The sequence below is a fragment of the Galeopterus variegatus genome, unplaced genomic scaffold (assembly GCF_000696425.1).
Source record: "Galeopterus variegatus unplaced genomic scaffold, G_variegatus-3.0.2 Scaffold1597, whole genome shotgun sequence".
NCBI lineage: Eukaryota > Metazoa > Chordata > Mammalia > Dermoptera > Cynocephalidae > Galeopterus > Galeopterus variegatus.
The window spans coordinates 18,482-19,937 of NW_007727708.1; the positions used below are offsets into that span (position 1 = coordinate 18,482).

The following is a 1,456-nucleotide window of genomic DNA, read 5'->3' on the forward strand; positions in this document are numbered from 1 at the left end:
ATATCATAGTCCAGGATCTCAGAACATTTTCCATAGGGAAAGAGGGCCTTAAGTTATAGCTCTATTTCAGTAATCTTTCATTGGAAAATTGTAAAGATGGGCTATAGAAAAATCACATTGTATAATACTAAGACTTAAATGAATTCTTCTATGTTCAGTGAAATTTTATTAAACACAGTTTCACTTAGAACTTGATCTGGGTGGTATGGATCAGAAACACAGTTTCTAGTACATTTCATTTATATGCATATTAATCATTGGGGACAAGCAAGTAGACTCATTTTTCTTTTTGGTATTCAACAGAGATCAGTAAATGATAGTCACTTCGAACCCTTGTCACTTGGTGATAATTTACAAAATTTTGCTGAGTGCCAAGATGATGATTTTATGGAAGAAGTCATTTTTACAGATTTAATTGAAGTAAAAGCTGCTGAATATGAAGATGATCAAGAACAAATAAAAAAACAGCAGGCAAATATTTTTGTGCCAAGTAGTTCTCCAGGTAATGTTCTTTTCCAATAAAATATTCAAGCAATTAATGAATCATATTACAGGGTAATAGTGCTGGATAAATAAAAAGTACTGATTTGAGATTATAGTNTGAATCATATTACAGGGTAATAGTGCTGGATAAATAAAAAGTACTGATTTGAGATTATAGTGTTCTGTATTTGTTCTTCATGCCTTTAGTGAGTGAAGGGAATTGATTAAGAGAACTCATTCATCATATATATATATATAAAAAAAATATATATATATATATAGAGAGAGAGAGAGAGAGAGAGAGAGAGGGAGAGTTTCTGCTAGATTTTAGTAGGGTAGAAAGATAGCTCCTTTGTACTTCTTATTTGCTCAATACCAGTTTAATATTTTAGATTTTAATGTAATATGTAAGTTTTCTTATTAAGTGACCAACCAGCATAAACTGCCAGAAGATATGATGCCTCGCATTTTAGAAGATGAAGGATTCTATATTCCAAGAAAGCCAAAAGTATATAAAAAGACCTGCAACAAAATGGAAAAGCGCCTGCTTAAACTAGAAGAGGCAAGTGTCCGAACTAACAAGTTAAACCGCTCACTGATAGTATGTGACATTTGTTTTAGTGGAATATTTAATTACTATATTTCTTAAATATTTTTGATAGGGAAAGTGTTGGTTTGAAGAAAGTGGTGAAATAATGTCATTACCTTCACCTATTAGACAGTCATGGAATTTCAGACTAAACATAAGCAAGGAACCTTTAAATCCAGCACTAAAGACTGTATACAGGAAGGTAACCAACAACAATTTATTTGTAATTATGGTTAGAATTATTATAATATCAATTATAACTTATGTTTTCATGGTGTTAATTTACCCTTCATAAATAGTAAGTGTAGGAATATAATGGCTAAATTACAAAGAAATGTTAAATAGCTCTTAATATTATTTTTGAGGTGTATTTAATGATACAGG

General features: G+C 30.4%; 1 protein-coding gene across 1 annotated transcript in view; it reads left to right on the forward strand.

Moving 5' to 3' along the window:
* LOC103594646 (chromosome unknown open reading frame, human C10orf131) overlaps positions 1-522 on the forward strand; it is a gene marked incomplete at its 5' end in the record, with an annotated part of 9,869 nt that extends 9,347 nt beyond the window's left edge. The window contains one exon of the mRNA XM_008577887.1: positions 304-522. Coding sequence (XP_008576109.1) covers positions 304-522 — 219 coding nt within the window. The remainder of the gene's footprint in view (positions 1-303) is intronic.
* Positions 523-1,456: the final 934 nt, after the last annotated feature.